At 51.1% G+C, this 14,477-nt stretch overlaps 1 protein-coding gene across 1 annotated transcript in view; it reads left to right on the forward strand.

Moving 5' to 3' along the window:
- MTHFD2L (methylenetetrahydrofolate dehydrogenase (NADP+ dependent) 2 like) overlaps nucleotides 1–13,480 on the forward strand; it is a 77,533-nt gene extending 64,053 nt beyond the window's left edge. Inside the window, exons 8-11 of the mRNA XM_074147331.1 lie at nucleotides 11,161–11,244; nucleotides 11,668–11,791; nucleotides 12,344–12,490; nucleotides 13,420–13,480. Of these exons, the coding sequence (XP_074003432.1) occupies nucleotides 11,161–11,244; nucleotides 11,668–11,791; nucleotides 12,344–12,490; nucleotides 13,420–13,480 (416 nt within the window). The remainder of the gene's footprint in view (nucleotides 1–11,160; nucleotides 11,245–11,667; nucleotides 11,792–12,343; nucleotides 12,491–13,419) is intronic.
- The last annotated feature ends 997 nt before the right edge of the window (nucleotides 13,481–14,477 follow it).

Genomic DNA, 14,477 nt, shown 5'->3' on the forward strand with positions numbered 1-14,477 from the left:
ACCTCACCCTGCATTTACAGGAAGAGGCATCAGCCACTTTCAGGCTTGGGGCAGCGTTTTGAACTCTCATAGTTTATAGGAAAGCCTGGTTGTTTAAGAACACTTGACCTAATTCATCCCTCATACATGGCAGATTTAAAACTGACCTTTAGATGGAGTAAGTTTGGCTCAAGGTTTTTCCTTACTCCGTTTCCTCCAGACTATCTCACCTATGTATCCCACTTAAATGTATTCCCTTCTTAGGGTGTTTGTGCTCATATGTGAGCCCTGTTCTTTTTACCACTTATGATTTTCATATTCAATATTAATTTTCTGTAGTCGAAATGCAAATGCTGTCAAGTGAGCTGCACTCCAAGTAGCCGTCTGACCTTTTGAGAGTATTTCTTGAGGATCTCTCATGCTGTGCTAAGAAAGGTTTCTGTATACATAAATTTGTCTTACGTACTAATGTATGCACTCGTGCTGTTTTCAGAAATGCTGCCCTGTTTTCCCAAGAATTTATGAAAATGCTGCTTTTTGTTACTTTGTGTGTGTAACAGTGCCAAGTGCTTCAGTGCAAGGCTGGGAACGATTTTCTTCCAGTTTCGAAAATGCTTACTAACAAAATATTTTGAATTTGCAAATAGGTCTTATTCTCAGCAGACAAAACCAATGCAGATCCAGCCCCACAACGGCATTGCTTAAAACTGAGTGCAGGTCCTACAGAAAGCAGCTGAAGTAAGTAGTATAGTCACTTGCCATGTATGGTTTTAGTTATGTAAAAACACATATATAAAGTGGTAGTTCCTTGCTATGAGCACATGTGTTCTTCTACAGCAAATCACCATGCGGAAAAGTATTTTCAAGCACAGAAAAATGTACATTTCACCTGTATTTTTGCCTCTCTAAGTTGAAAAGGGTATGTTGTTCATAGAAAGTCCTGTGTCATCAGTGACACACAAGCTAACAGACAAAGCTCAATCCGTACCCTTGAAATAATCACGGCTGTGAATCTGCTGCTCTGTCTGAAAAAAAAAAGAGAGAGATGAATACCTGTGACATTGAAAGAGGATTAAGTGTAACATGGCCTTCGTCATAGGATGGTTCGGGTTGGGAGGGACCTTAAAGCCCACCCAGTGCCACCCCCTGCCCTGGGCAGGGACACCTCCCACCAGACCAGGTTGCTCCAAGCCCCCTCCAACCTGGCCTTGAACCCCTCCAGGGATGGGGCAGCCACAGCTTCTCTGGGCAACCTGGGCCAGGCTCTCACCACCCTCACAGCAAAGAACTTCTTCCCCACATCTCAGCTCCATCTCCCCTCTGTCAGTTTTAAACCATTACCCCGCGTCCTATCCATCCATGCCCTTGTAAAAAGTCCCTCTCCAGCTTTCTTGTAGGCCGCTCTTAGGTACTGGAAGGCTCCTCTGTCACTTGGAGAAGGACATTATCATCAATGCATTCCGGGAAGCTCCTGGATTGCTTATACTGCACTGTGGTGTCCCTCCAACAGATAGCAGGGTGGTTGAGGTCCCCCATGAGGACCAGTGTTTATGAAACTGAGGCTGTTCCTGTCTATCTATAGAGGGCCTCATCTACTTGGTCTTCCTGGTCAGGTGGCCTGTAACAGACCCCCACCATAATGTCACCTGTCCCTGCCCTCCATTTAATCCTGACCCATAAGCTCTCAGTCGGCTCCTCATCCATCCCCAGGTGGAGCTCCATGCACTCCTGCTGGTCACTGACACAGAGGGCGACACCCCATCCTCATGTCCCTGCTTGTCCTTCCTAAGTCCCACACCCCACCATCCCATGAGCTCAGCTTGAGTTGAGCCTGTGGACTTAGTAAATAGCGGGTTTTTTTAAAAAGATTGTGATTAAGCCATTGCGAGGTAATAAAAGCAAGTCTTTTGCACAAGTTCCTAAGGTATTTCCTCCTGTACTTGTTACACTTAGTAAAGAAGAAGGTCCTGAAATGTTAGAGCATCCAGGGGGCTCCTCGCTGCTCCGATGCCAAGTGCCATAAATCCATCATTGACTTGACTTGGGTGTGCCCGTTCACCCCAGCAGAAATTGAGGCCACCAGCCGAGATGCGCCCATGATGCTCTGTTGCCCAATGGGTGCTGCCTCTCGGCATTGCGCAGACACGTCGCTCCCTGCGCAGGACTGTGGGATGCCACGCATCTGCCGTGGAGTCAACCCATCGGTGCTCGGGGTGAACATCCTCTGGGAAAACTGGCCTCTTGGAGGTGTGTATCAGCCTTGTTGAACGAGGCGGCTTCCACGTGGAGGAGAGGATGGTGAAAGCCGCCAGCAGGGATGCCAGATGTGGGATCACATGCTGTGGGACACACAACGTTGCATGAAAGGTGAAGCAAAGATGTGTGTGATACTTGTTTTCCATATATTCAAATTGGAAAGAGGAAATTCCAATGAATTGCTCCAATTGTGTCAGAGTAACTTGGTAACTGGATACGGGTACAGGACTATAATTAAATGCTGTCTTTCAGAAGATAAATCATGCAGGAATTTAAGGGTGAAATTAATTATAAAGTGGAAGTTCTACAGTGATGCTACTTTTTAAGGCATCTGTATGCCCACACACAGAAACACTCTACTAATCATTGCAATTCCTTCCTTTACTCATTATGATCCTTGAAAGAGCAGACAATAAAATCCTTAATAAGGGGGATCAGCCCAAATTAAAGCAGCAACGAAAACAGTCATGTGGCATCAAAAAAACCTAATCTTAAAGCGTTACACTGATTGTATGGGGTAAGCCATGGCCCTGATGCTGGAGGGGGGAAAAGAAGGCTTAGAAAAAGATTCCAGCTTTATCATGTCCCACTTACTTGTGGAGGATGAACTAAATATATAAATATAAATAATAATATAAATGCTACTTTTGCACTGATCTTTACTTTTATCTTGCCAACTCTCGTACCATTTGGATAATTAATAAATGTTGCTGACATACAATTTTATAGTAACACATTGCCTTTCTTCATTTCAGCATCTCCACACTTCCATAGAGCTAAGAAAACGCTCCCAAAACAAGGAGGAGTATGATTTGTAAGTACCAGATCTATTCCAGCTCCCTGGATTAATGTGTTTGTTACTTATCGTTGCAATCTGAGCCTGGAGAATGTAGTATATCGTATTCTGTAGTATATCCTGCAATCAACTCTCCTGTATCAATAACCGCTTATAAAATGGAGAAACTATGGATACTTGAGTCATCAGCTGCTAAACTGCACCAATACTCAAATTCCTTATTGTGAGATAAGCTTATCAGCCCTGCAGTAATTGGGTATCACCTTGCCTTTTTTGACGATGGAAAGTGGTAAGGCAGAGGAAGAGCAGAGAAGAAGGTTTTTGCTTTGAAAGGAAAAGAAACACCCGCCATTGCTGAGCAGGTTGTGTAGATAAAGCACACTCTCTATTTCAGGAAGACGTGTATAGTAGGGATTTGGGGGTGGGGTACCCCCAAGGTATCTGATGGTGGGATGTGAGCGCTGAACAAGGCGCTGTCTGATGTAGGACAGAGCACAGGGGCTTCAACAAGATGCTTGAAAGGAATTTTTTTAAAAAGTAGCCATAATTAGTCAACTGGTGTCTAAGTAACTGAAAGATATATTGGTAGAGGGAACTGCCCGGGCTGCGAGGAGGCCACGGGCTGGAGGAGCAATGCGGGGTGAGCACCCACGGAGCTAGAGACCACGGTGGTGGCATTCCTGCAGCCTGTGCTGTAACTTAATGGAGCGTTTCTGCCCCCTGCTCCCTGGCAGCGGCATGTGTGTGCCGAGGATCACTCCAGAAATGCCAGGAGGTGGGAGGCTGGGGACGGCAGCAGGTTTCTGGCCGCCTGCCCTGAGACGTTTTCCCTGAAACTTTGGTTTACGCGTGGGCGGCATTGGTGGCAGTGCAATGGTCCTTCACGTGCAGGCAGAGCCCCCCCCGGGCAGGGGTCGGCTTTGGGTCCACGCTGTGGTGGTGGTGTCGGTGTCCCGCACCGTTACACCTCGCACCGATGGACTGAGGCAAGCAGAAGGCGATGGTGCCGGTCAGCCCCGGGTATCCGTCACCCCGCGGACCCCCGGGCATCGGTGCCTTGGCCGGATCGCTCAGAGGGGACAGGTGATTTTACAGCCCCCCGCACTATTTGCGGTAATTCTTGCTAAAATAGAGAAAACCAAAAGTAGCCGGACAGCAGCCAGGGGGGTCGGGCCGGCCCGGTCTGCCCCCCGCCTCCCACCGACCCGGGGTGCACCCTGCCCGCCGCCCCCGGGGCGGGCGGCCCTGGAGGGCGGCCGGGGCGGCCCGTCCCACCCCGGGGGCGGCGGGCAGGAAGCGAGGAGGCAGCAGGGGCCGGTACCTGCCCCGGGCCCGGCCGGGTTTCATCACCGGCCGGCGGCGGCCCCGCCTCTCCCGCCGGCCCATAAAGGTGCGGGGCGGCGCGGCCGGCAGCCACATCGCTCCCGTCGCCGCTCGCCGCCGCCTTCCCCGCTCCTCCGCCGCTCCCCGGGGACGCCAGGGCGATGGACGCCGGCTGTCTGCGGGCCCGCAGCCTGCTGCTTTTCCTCGGTGAGTGCCGACGCCGGGCCCTGCCGAGCCGCCGGGCACCGCTCCGACGGCCGGCGGCTCCCTGCCCGGGGCGGGAGGGGACCGGGCACCGAGTGGCGGGGCTGGGGCGTTCTCTAGCTGCTGGAAAATCTCTGGGAAGAGGTAAAGGTCAGCTCGCCTTCAGGTGAAGGCGACGAGTTCCTTCTCTGCGATGAAGTCTCGGGCAGGGATGGGTGTACCCGGGTGGCTGCGTGAGCGGAGGAGCGGAGCACACGGGTGTTACTCTCTGCCGTGCTGCTACGGGACGTCTCCTTGCTTGTGCGATGCCCAGGTGTGTCCTGTGACTGAGCAAAGGTGAATGTTCATTCCCCTTCTCCCCAGCTCTGCTCAAAGCAACACGGTCTGTTCTCTCCCACTTTGTCCTGTTGGTCTTCTGCTCCTGCTGCCTTCACCCAGGCCACGCTATGTGTGAGCTCAGCAGGTGAATCCCCGCGGCAGAGACTTCCTTGTGGTAACAAAACAGGTTGTGGCCTCCCTCTGTTTGACACTTCTCCACCTCCTCACCGGCAGCACCTTACTCTATTGCATGACATAAGCGACCTGAAAGTCCAGAGTGAACACGTGTATCCTTAGAGCATGGAGAGTCCTGGAGCCTGGGTGTGCTGTGAAGCAACAACTGCTCCTTGCCACACACCTGCCCTGGGCGCTGGCAGCGACGGGCAGTGGCTGCCGAGAGCTGACCCTGTGAGGGGTGACTGAACTGTGCGGGCAGCAGGGGTTCGAGGCAGCCCCGAGACCTGTCGCGTTCTCGCTTAACGGCAAAGCAAGTTCTCACACTCGTGATGTTGGGCTCAGGGTCGCGGTTCTGATGGAAAGATGGGGAAGCTCCGTTCCCAAGACTTCTCTTTTGGGGCGGATGTTCCCTCATCTGCTCAGCCCACTGCAGCGGGAGTTTCGGTCTTTCTTCTCGGCCAGGTATTTCCATCCCAGCATCTCGCTTGCCAGGACAGTGGGCTGAACATCTTGTAGTCTGTGACTCAGCCACACTTTGCACAAAACTGGCACTGGAAGGAACTGGTGTGTCTTCATGGATTTGTGTACGGATTTATCTATTTCCGGGGCAGGCACAAAATCTAATAGTAAGGGGTAGATTAGTCATAGCGTGATGGCATCATAACGAGTGGCAGGAGCACTTTGCTGCCTTTCCCTCCCAGGTCAGCAGTGTAAGCAGAACTCGGTGCCACTGGCAGACGCTGGGATGACTGTCTGTAGGTGGCATTGTGCCAGGCATTAAGAGGTTCCCTGCTGAAGCTGAACCCAAGTGACAGTCATTGTCAGCTTTATACCCTGGCTACCGTGAGCTTGGTGACCATGTGGCAGAAGGGCAGTGGTGGGAGAGAGCTGTTGCTCACCCCCAAGGAGCCAGGGTGCTGTGACAGCCACAGGGTGATGGAGCCAAGCCCAGGCCCTGCCTTTCCCGTGAGTTACTGCAGGAAAGGAGCCTTGCCACCGGTCTCCTTGCAGTCACCGTGATGCCCAGTGGGTGGGGAGGGCAGGCCTCGGGTATCCAGGCTCACTGGACGGTTTCAGGAGCTGCTGACCGTATGTTTTCCTGCGTCACGTTTGTCTGGCTATCAGCAAATGGGCTGAACATGAAGGTCGCTGAGTCTGGAGATGTGGAAAACATCAGTGGCTGATGTGTCTGGCTGGGAGCAATAATGGATTTCTGCCTCTTCTGTGGAGTAGGGACCTCTGCCCCCTGCCATGTGGTGGAGAGCAGAGTGGCACAGGGGGAGCATGTGAAAGATCACTGGTGTGTAGGTCCCACAGGGCTGGAAGCAGTACTGAGATGATTGGGTGTGCATAATACATAATTATCTGCATTATCTCTGCTTAAGAGTAAGTCCTGGCACAGTGTGGAAGACAATCGTGGGGCTGTAGCAGTTTTGGAGCCATAGTCTTCCGTACAGGCTGGTGTTTCCAGGGCTGCCATAGGGATGCTCTGGCCTGGTCCTGGGCATCCAACTTTGCGTTGGCAGTTCTGAAGTCACGGGTACAAAACCTGAGATGGGGAAACCTGGGTGCTCCTTCCAAGAAACATGTATAGACCCTTCTGTCCAGCTGCCCTGGGTCATTCCTTCGAGCCCATCTCTCTCGGTACCACCACTCCGGTGCCTTCATTTAGACAACAGGCCAAGCATACATAGACCACAGGGGGACGAGGGGTGGAAAGGGCTGAGAGCATCTCCTTTCACATGGGTGAGGAGTGTTGGGCACCTGCCTTGGTGGGCACAGTCAGGTACCAGGTACATCCTAACCGAAACAGCAAGAGGAAACCAGAGGAGGTCTCCTGAGTGCAAGGACGGGGAGGTCTGCCTTCTCTGAGGTGGTTAAAACTGTCTCGAATGACCACTTCTCCTTTCCCAGGAAAAAATGTTCAGTCTACGTGGATAACCTGAGCTCTGGAGATGCTGTGGTTGATGTGAGCAAGGGCTATAGGTGCACAGCCAAATCTTGAGTAAGGCAAAGCTGTTTGCAAGGCTTTCCTGGCTAACTCTGCATCGCTGTGATCCTCATCTGAAGCACAACCACCCACCTAGCCTTTATTGCCAGAGGCGCTTGCGTTGTCTGAGACGGCCTGCAGGCTTCTGTGGCTAGCTGGGGAGGTCAGCAGCAGGGAGACGTAGAAGGTGAGGCACTGGAGTTAGGCAGTGGTAGTAGGGATGCTCACAAAGGCAACGGGGCAGGCGGGCTCACTTCCATGTTTCCTCCTGAGTCTACACAAAGAAGGCCTTAGACAGTCAGACACGCACAAATCAGGTGATGGGTCCAGAGACACCTTGATGTGTCTCTAGAATTAAAGTGGGCTGAGATCCTCTGGGTGCCTGTCACTGGGACACCTCTGCGCTTAGCATTTTCTTGGAAGTGCAACCCACAGGAAAAGTGTAGGCACTACCTCTGTGGCACAGAGACTACGGAGACGCCAAATGTGAAGTAGCTTTGTGGGGTCTTCTTCAGTACAAGACTAGTGATCTTGGATGACAGGCAAAGCCAAGTCAAATGATGATTGCCCTCTCAGAAACCTGACAATTCCCCTTTAAAATGGGTGTAAATCTTGCAAGGAGACTAGTTCTCAGTTACGTGTATCCTGGATATGCATCCTTCATCCTTACCAGTCATCCAGTAAACGGAACCTATAGCTGGCTTTCAGTGGCAGAATTGGTAATTAGCCCTTGCATGTCATCTCTGAGGAAGGCTGTGTGAAGCCAAGGCAGCCAGTCTCTGCCCCTCGTTTTCCTTTCATCTTTCATGGAAGGACGAGTGAACAGCAGCGTTATTCCTGGTCCAGAAATACCTGCTGTCGGTGTTAACCTCACAGGAACACCTGCAGCACCAGGAGGTATTGTTATCTTGTACTCTGGAGAGTATTTGCTTAGGGATCAGCAAAGGAATAAAAATCTGAGTAGGTCAGTCTAATCCCAGGTCCTGTGTCGGTATATATCGCCTGGTAATTATCCTGGGAAAGGCTCTCCTTGCCTTTGCGGCCTGTGGATCCTTCACCTTCCTGCAGGACCCCCCTCCCATTGATGTCAGAGGAGAAATATGTGCATGGGGGGAAGGGCAAAATATAATCAGTGCGGAGCAGAAAGAACTTTGCCCGAACGCAGAAAATACTGCTGGGTGTCAGCAAATACCCACGCCTGCGTTCCAGCCTCTCCGGCCGGCAGTCGGGCACAGGAGGCTATCGGTTCTTGCACATGGCTGGAACGGGGCAAGAATTTGTTCAGTGCTGTAGGAGGAGGTGTATTTTAATTTGTCCCTCGCAGGTGTCTGAATTTTGGGCTTTCCTCTTGCTGGAGAGCGGTGCCGCCTCCTGGAGCCAAGAGAAGAGCTGACCCATCTCCTGCACTTACTGAGGTTTGAGTTTCTCAAATGAAAAAGCCAGGTTCTGGTAACTCTGGAACCGGGAACTTTAGATTAAAAAGCAGCTGCTCAGAGAGGAAGTAGGCAAGCGGGAACAGAAATGACTGGGCTAACAGAGATGGCCGGCTGCCTTTATCCATCTGCTTAACTAAGTACGATAAAAATGGGTGTCTCAGGTACCTCTGGCATATTTTGCCTTGCCTTATGTTCATTGCTGTCACGTGGCCCCAGACCAAATCTGGCCACGGCACGTCACACGGAGACGATAGCAGCAGTAGGTGGGGAACAGGAGGGAGCCTCGGATTTCGCTGCTCTCAGGATTTCAGCATCCTTTCCTGCAGTGACAGGGCGTACACTTAGTGGGACAGAGCTGTCCTCCCTGCCGAGGGAGCAGCGTAGTCCTCGGAGCACTCCTGGAATGTCCCTCTAGTTCCTGGGAATAAGGACCGACTCCGTAAATCTTCTGTTCCCGGCATCATTTGGGACACCCGGTCCAAAGCCTGATGTTCCAGCAGTAACTGAGCTGCCACCGCCCATCAGCTGGTGGCCTCATCCTTCACATGCTTCTACTCAAATTCTCCTGACAGAAGTGTTAAACTCCTGCTTCTGATGAAGTCCATAGTGAGCACAGTGTTGGTTAAAAAACAAACCAAAAAAAAATCCCACCCTGAAAGTAAACTCACTGGTCCTGCCCTGTTGGAGTGAAAGGCAGGTCCTGCTGAGTCACGCCAGCGTCGCAGGTGTCTCCGGCTTGGTCTCCAGCTCGATGCCGGCATCCTTGGCCTCTTACCGCGGCTCTCTCTTCGGCAGACCTAGTCTTTTTCTTTCCTTCTAAAGTGCGATGGAAACCTGGCTTATTAGCTTTGCTAGGAATGCGGTGGAGAAGGAATGGTGTTTTTAAAGAAACACAAACCCCTCCTGTCCCTCTGACATGGAGATTCCTGTTCTTGTCTCCAGCTGGAATAAAGCTAAAGGAAGCCTACTAACCACCCAGAAATAGATGAGCTGCAGGAAATCCATAAATCACTACTAGATTTAACTCTGAGACATAATGAAACTTTCTAATAACCAGAGTTGAATTAGAGTGATCAAGAAATTATGAGGGCACACTCCCTCCATTAGACATGCATGACCTGACAAGTTAATAGGGGCAAACAGCCCAAAGACACAAATTACAGACTCCTGTGGAATGGGGCTGGTGACTAAGCAGTTCAGGAGCAGGTTAGTTTGTGACCACAGCAGCGGTGTTAGCCAAGTGCATTTCATGGCCAGCTGGGGCAAACACTGGCTGTTCCCCATGGGTAGCCAGGAAGCTACAAGTGCTTGCGTTGGCCTTCAAATCCTGTTTGGAATCGTTCCTTTGACTAGTAGAACACCCAAAAGCTGTGGCTGTGCAGCTCGGTACAGCCCACCCGGTGCAGTCTCCTCTTATGTCTGGTGCCCATCAGACCTGCTGAGCCGCAGGGGATGGTGAAGGAAGGACAGAAATGCACATGTTTTCTTCTGGGGGTTCTGCTGAGAAAAGTAACACTGTCCCAGGGTCTGTGATGTGTAGAGAATGCTCTGGGGAGACCTTAGAGCCCCTTCCAGTCCCTAAAGGGGCTCCAGGAGAGATGGGGGGGGGGGGGGATGGGGTAACGCTTTTAAACTGAAAGAGGGAGATTGAGCTGAGATGTGGGGAAGAACTTCTTTGGTGTGAGGGTGGTGAGAGCCTGGCCCAGGTTGCCCAGAGAAGCTGTGGCTGCCCCATCCCTGGAGGGGTTCAAGGCCAGGTTGGAGGGGGCTTGGAGCAACCTGGTGTGGTGGGAGGTGTCCCTGCCCAGGGCAGGAGGTGGCGCTGGATGGGCTTTAAGGTCCCTTCCCACCCAAACCATTCTGTGATTCTAAGTGGTCAGTAACCTCTCACCCCAGGGCCCGGGTGAAGAGGGCTGGGTGTCTGGTGTTTGCTGTCTCTGCCAGTGGGCTTATGACTGAAAAACTCAGGAGTGGGTGTTAGTGCAGGAAATGTCCAGCCTTTCAGTCTGGTCACAGCAAGCCGAGAGCTGAGGAAGCTCTTTGCTGCTCAAGAGCAGCTTTGGTGCTAAGCCTGCCTGGAGGAGCAGTCTGTGGTCTCCGAAGCCGGTGGTGGGGCACTGAGCCTGGGTCAGACCTGCCGTACTGAGTCACCAGCAGCACTCACCTGCTGAGTCCCAGGAAGTCCTCTCCCTGTGGATGGTTGTGACTCAAGGACATCTTGATTTTGATCACTGAAAGAGCTCCTCCTGCGCTGAATGCTGGATTGTCTTGGTTAATTGTGGAGCCCCGGCTGTGTCCCTTGCAGGGGTGCGCCAGACTAGTCAGGAACCCAACATAATCGAGGGGGACTAATTTCTGCCTCTCCTGTGTAGTCTCTCCCAGCCTGTTCCTGCCCGGTTTCACTCAGAGAGCAGGTGGGAGGTCGTCACGGACACCGAGTTTCTGTCTGATCTCTCTTCTACATTAAAATTTTGTATTTCAGAAATATTTGTTTGGGCTGCCTGTATAAGATAGGGCACAGATTTCTCATGCCTGTATTTTTTTATCTCACAACACTGTTTTTCCTGCTAAGATAAAAATCTTCTGTTCTTCTTGTATTAATGTCATGACTACACCAGCTGAAATACTTAACTATACTTGAAAAGCCTCTAGTTTTGACTCTTCTTTTTATTCTCTCGTAGGTTACCTCTTGCAGGCAGTCCTGGGCACAACAGTGATCCCTTTATGTGGGCCTGGTGAGATGGAGAACTGCACCACAGCACTAAGTAAGTGGACTTGTCAAACAAAAAACCATTTTTTAGCCTGCCTTTCCTTTAATATTGCTTCTTTAGCAGGAGAGCTCTGTCTTAGGTGAGAACTCTGCTGAAAAGCTGAAATTTTTTATGTGGAACTCCTGAAGGAAATCTCAGGATAGCTCTGGCCTGGGAGAATCGTCTCCTGGATCAGAAGGCTCTCCTGCTTCAATGCCTACTGCATCGAAGGTCTCTTGGTAGCAAGAGTATTAGTCATAGAATCATAGGATCATAGAACATTTTAGGTTGGAAGGGAGCTTAAAGATCATCGAGTTCCACCCCCCCTGCCGTGGGCAGGGACACCTCCCACTAGTTGTACTTATAAAGCTTGTATGTTGTTTGGGAAGCGCAAAGGGAAAATAAGGCTGATGAGGTGCTAACAGAATCTCCTCGCAGTCCAGACAGAGAACAGTCCACGTGTGGCTCAAGTCGGGATAACGAGATGCAAGCCTGAAATGAAGGACTACTGCTTCCACGGACAGTGTGTATACATCGTGGACTTGGACGAGCACTACTGCAGGTATGGATGGGGCGCAGTGCGTCCCCCAGACCTCCCCGGGGTGGGCTTGGGGGTGAACCACACGTGGTATTGACACTTGGGCAGAACACCATCCCAGCAAAGCATTTAAATGCTTCCAGAACTTAAGATGGAGCAGTATATCTGTAATACACCTCAGCTGCATTTGAGCAAGCGTTAGGCACGTGTGCGGGCTCCAGTGAAACCTGGGTGAGAGCCATAGACACCTGAAATCAGTCACCGTCCCGACATAAACTTGGGACGCTCGTTCTGATGTGCTTCCCAGTTCAGCTGTATTTACAGTAGCGTGAGATCCAGACCTCAGGCGAAGCAGCGAGGCCTCTCCTTTGATTCAGCCTACAAAATAAAGCCCCTCTAGGCGTTTTTAAGGGTATTCCTCATTTACTTGAAGAATTCGCACCCGTTTCTAGGGCCTTATGGGCTTGAGTTACATCAGTTCAGGTTGCTCGTCCCTGAGGAAAGAGCAGGCCAGCAGTATAACATGCCCTCTGGACTGCTGGAGTGTAACCCCACGGCGATGTCTCTCCCCCTCAGGTGTGACGTGGGCTTCTCCGGGGTGCGGTGTGTGCATTCCGAACTTGTCAGGCAACCCCTCAGTAAGGAGTACGTGGCACTGACAGTTATCATCGTCCTGCTTTTCCTCGTCGCCATCTCTCTCACAAGCTACTACATCTGCAGAAGGTAAGAAAGGTTTTCTTCGTGGCTCGGGAAGGGAAGTCAGCTCTGTGTGTGTGGCAATCCCAGAGGGACCGGGACACCTCCACTCACTTGACTGCACTTAGTGTTCAAAAAAAGGAAGTGTGCTGAGTACGTAGCAAACCCCAAATTACAGGCAAGGCAACAGTACCCTCTTTTAACCCTGAGGGAGGACTGTGTAGGTCAGTTCACGTCTCCCTTAGAGGGTGTGTTGAGACAAAGGAGGGAGCAGACAGGGAATAGGAAAATTCTAGTTCCTTTTCTTGGTAATGCCGTTTCCCCAGTCATTAGGAACTGGAGAGCTAATTTAACACTAGCTAATTTGTTTATCTGCTGTGTTACTGTGGTGACTGTGATATCACGAGCATTGCCTTATCAGCTTCACCAGGGAGGACAGTAGTCTTCTCCACTACCAGGCCCACAGGCAGCAGGAATCATTCTTCAGGCTCATAACTAATCGTAGGCAGCTCTCGGAGCCGAGGAGGTGGAACATTCCCCAGAGGGAGAGCTGGGCTTGGCAGATCTGATGGCTCGATGGTGCCTGCTGTGATTCCTCTTCCCTGCCTGAAGACTCGCTGGCGCGTCATCTCGAGCAGAAGATGGCCTAGTTGGTTAGGTGCCCAGCCCCGTGGCAGGGAAGGAGCCAGCAGGATGTCTCAAAGACAAACCTAGCACTGGCAGCGAGACCGTAATGCAGATATGAAATCTTCAGTGAAGAGCTGAGAAATGAGACCCTGCCTGGAAGTGATCCCAGAGCTGGAGATGAGCACAGACAGAGCCCACCTGCTAGAGGTTTAAAACTAACCTGAGGAGGTCATGCAGAGTTCTTCTTCTTCTTCCTTCTCCCCCCTCCCCAGAAAGCCGCTGGGAACAACGGGCTTTCCACAACTCACGCTTCTCTCCTCGACTTGCAGGTACCGAAGCAAGAAGAGACAAACCAACGCCAGCGAATACAAGGAAGTTGGGACCCTGTAGAGGAAACGGCTTCCTGCAGTGTTCTGTTCACCTGGGCGGACTCAGTGGCTTCCCATCTATTTAAATGTTATTTTTATTAACAATATTTACAATATTTATATCCTTTTAAAAATTTCAATTGTTTGGTGATCCAATCAGTATAGGTCAAGCATTTTATTTTCAGTGTTTTATTTTTTTATTAAATAATATTTCCTAATGAGAACCCCGCCTAAGTGGTTCTGTGGGATAGAGATATATTTTTATAAAAGCTCATCTTCTTACTCTGAAGAGTAATTTTATATTTATTCTTGTGAATATGCTCAAAACAATGCTACTCTTGAAATAAAAGTTCTAGACAAAGTCAAAATGTCTGTGTGGTTTGATTGAAGCGAAACTTGGCCGAGGAAGGTGTTTGAAGCCCCAGCGGGTATTTCTGGAGAGAGGAACCATAGCATCCCTAACAGTAGGTATCCATGCGCCTTAGTTCCAACGAAGATAGCTATTAGCTGGCGTAATTGGAGGAAGCCTTAAAGAAATCTGACGTGCTGCGTGACAGCAGCATGGATCTCAGCTCATCCATATCCTGGGGAAAGTTGTGCTGGACATACTTTGGATTTCAGCGAGGGGGCGGCAGCAAAGGTTGATCGGTCTCTGCGGCTGATAATGGCAGCTCAGGGTCCGAGTGCAGCTGCAGGAGGAAAACTCCCTCCGAACCAGCACCAGCCCTCGAGTCCTGCCCGTTCTGTTTCTGCCGTAGTGTCTGGTACAGCTGGGAAAAGGAAAGGGTTTGAGCTTGAGCTTAACATAGGTATCTCGTTGGCCTAAAATAACAATAGAACAGCCCACTGGGCTTGGTTGCACCCCGGGTGTGGCTCCCCATGGACAGGAAGGATTCTTGCAGCATCCGAATCATCCCCGTTAATCCCATCACTTCCCACGCTTTCAGAAGATGTGAGAAAAAGCACAGAGGCCGGTGTGCACTGCGTCGGCCTGTGTTGCCTGGTGTTCATGGGCCCAA

The sequence above is a fragment of the Numenius arquata genome, chromosome 5 (assembly GCF_964106895.1).
Source record: "Numenius arquata chromosome 5, bNumArq3.hap1.1, whole genome shotgun sequence".
NCBI classification, from domain to species: Eukaryota; Metazoa; Chordata; class Aves; order Charadriiformes; family Scolopacidae; genus Numenius; species Numenius arquata.